The 1,547-nt window shown below is 48.4% G+C and overlaps 1 protein-coding gene across 1 annotated transcript in view; it reads right to left on the reverse strand.

The window, feature by feature from the left end:
* The window catches only part of CUNH5orf49 (chromosome unknown C5orf49 homolog), a gene marked incomplete at its 5' end in the record, with an annotated part of 7,691 nt that extends 6,144 nt beyond the window's left edge, over positions 1-1,547 (reverse strand). Inside the window, one exon of the mRNA XM_017738709.1 lies at positions 1,434-1,547. Coding sequence (XP_017594198.1) covers positions 1,434-1,547 — 114 coding nt within the window. The remainder of the gene's footprint in view (positions 1-1,433) is intronic.

The following is a 1,547-nucleotide window of genomic DNA, read 5'->3' on the forward strand; positions in this document are numbered from 1 at the left end:
ATGGCACCAACTGTGCCCGTTCACCTTTGGGTCAGATCACCTTCCCAAGGAAATGCTGGAATCAACACAAAAGAGTCTGACATTAGAAATCTACTTGTCTTTTAGCAGGACCAGGTGGTCAATGCAGGAAATTTGCTGTTCCTTTAATGCACAGAACAGTGGTCTGGTATGTACCCTGCCCACAACCCAGGGACACAGGACGTGCTAACTCTCACAAACCACCAGTCAGCACTGCCCCGTGCTTGGCGCATTCAGCAGCTTGTCACTTGGGTGAGCAGGGGATTCATGGCTTGTATTTATTGTTATAAATTGCCATAGCATTGCCATGTTACACTGACATAATAGGTATTTCAGAACATTTTATGCCAATTTTTGACAAAAAAGCCTGTTAACTTCAATGTCTCACATGACACTTCATAGAGAGAAAAGTTCACCACCCAGGAACTGTAGGTAAGCTGAGGCGGAGGGTGTAAGATTGTTTTAATTTCTGATTTTAAATATGAGGACAGAATGAGGAACAAAGGTGACATAATGCAGCAGAGCAAGGAGTGAGACTCCCTGCCAGTGTACTTGAGTTACTACATGTTGAGTGGCAGTGTACCACCTTCAGAAGGATTCACTTACAGAGGCATATAGTGATGTTTTGAGTAGCTCTATTGATTTTACTAAAGCTGAGCATTGTGGAAAATTTATGCAATGCACACTGAAAATCTTTTCCCTCCAATTAAAATGGCGAAGTTTCCTTATTAAAGGGTTCCCAAGAGTGTGTTAGGAGAAAATCCACTGGTGCTGCATCAAACCCTAGAGACCAATGATGCCTTTCCTAGTGTTCCCCCTAAAAATGCCTCACATTTCATTGCTACCAAGTGGCCTGTCCATCCTCAATCCTTGGCAAACCATGTCTCTGCCTTCTCTTGTCATCCAGTGGAAGACATTACTCTCATTTGCCATCCACAAATAGCAAACACACTTTGCAAAGGCCTCTCATGGTGAAACCTATTACTTTGGCATTAGATAGCTTAGTGATAGAGATTAATCCGCTGCATTTTTGTATCAGAAAAAAAATTCTTCACTGTGAATGTGGTGAGGCATTAGAACAGGTTGCCCAGATAAGTTGTCGGTACCCCATCCCTGGAGGTGCTCAAAGCCAGGCTGGATGGGACTTTGATCAACCTGGTCTAGTGGAAGGTATCCCTGCCCCTGGCAGGGGGTTGGAACTGGATGATCTTTAAGGTCCCCTCCAACCCAATCCATTCCGTGATGCTATGACGATTTTAGGCACCTGTCTGACCCGGTCCCTCACGATGAGAGCCGAGCCCTTGCACCGGGTCCAAGCAGAGTGTCTACACTGCGCAGAGACCCGCGGGGAGAACTCGTCCCTCCGCCCTGCGCTGCCCCCCATCCGACCCCAGCTCGCTCGCTCCCTCCCTCACCTTGCGCGGCCGGCTGAAATAGCTGAGCTCCGGCGGCCCTTCCCGTTTGGGCGGGACGAAGCTGAAGGCGGAGAAGGAACTGAGGGCAGGCCGCCTCGTCCCCGGCGCGTTGTC

The sequence above is a fragment of the Corvus brachyrhynchos genome, unplaced genomic scaffold (assembly GCF_000691975.1).
Source record: "Corvus brachyrhynchos isolate BGI_N302 unplaced genomic scaffold, ASM69197v1 scaffold23, whole genome shotgun sequence".
In the NCBI taxonomy this organism is placed as follows: domain Eukaryota; kingdom Metazoa; phylum Chordata; class Aves; order Passeriformes; family Corvidae; genus Corvus; species Corvus brachyrhynchos.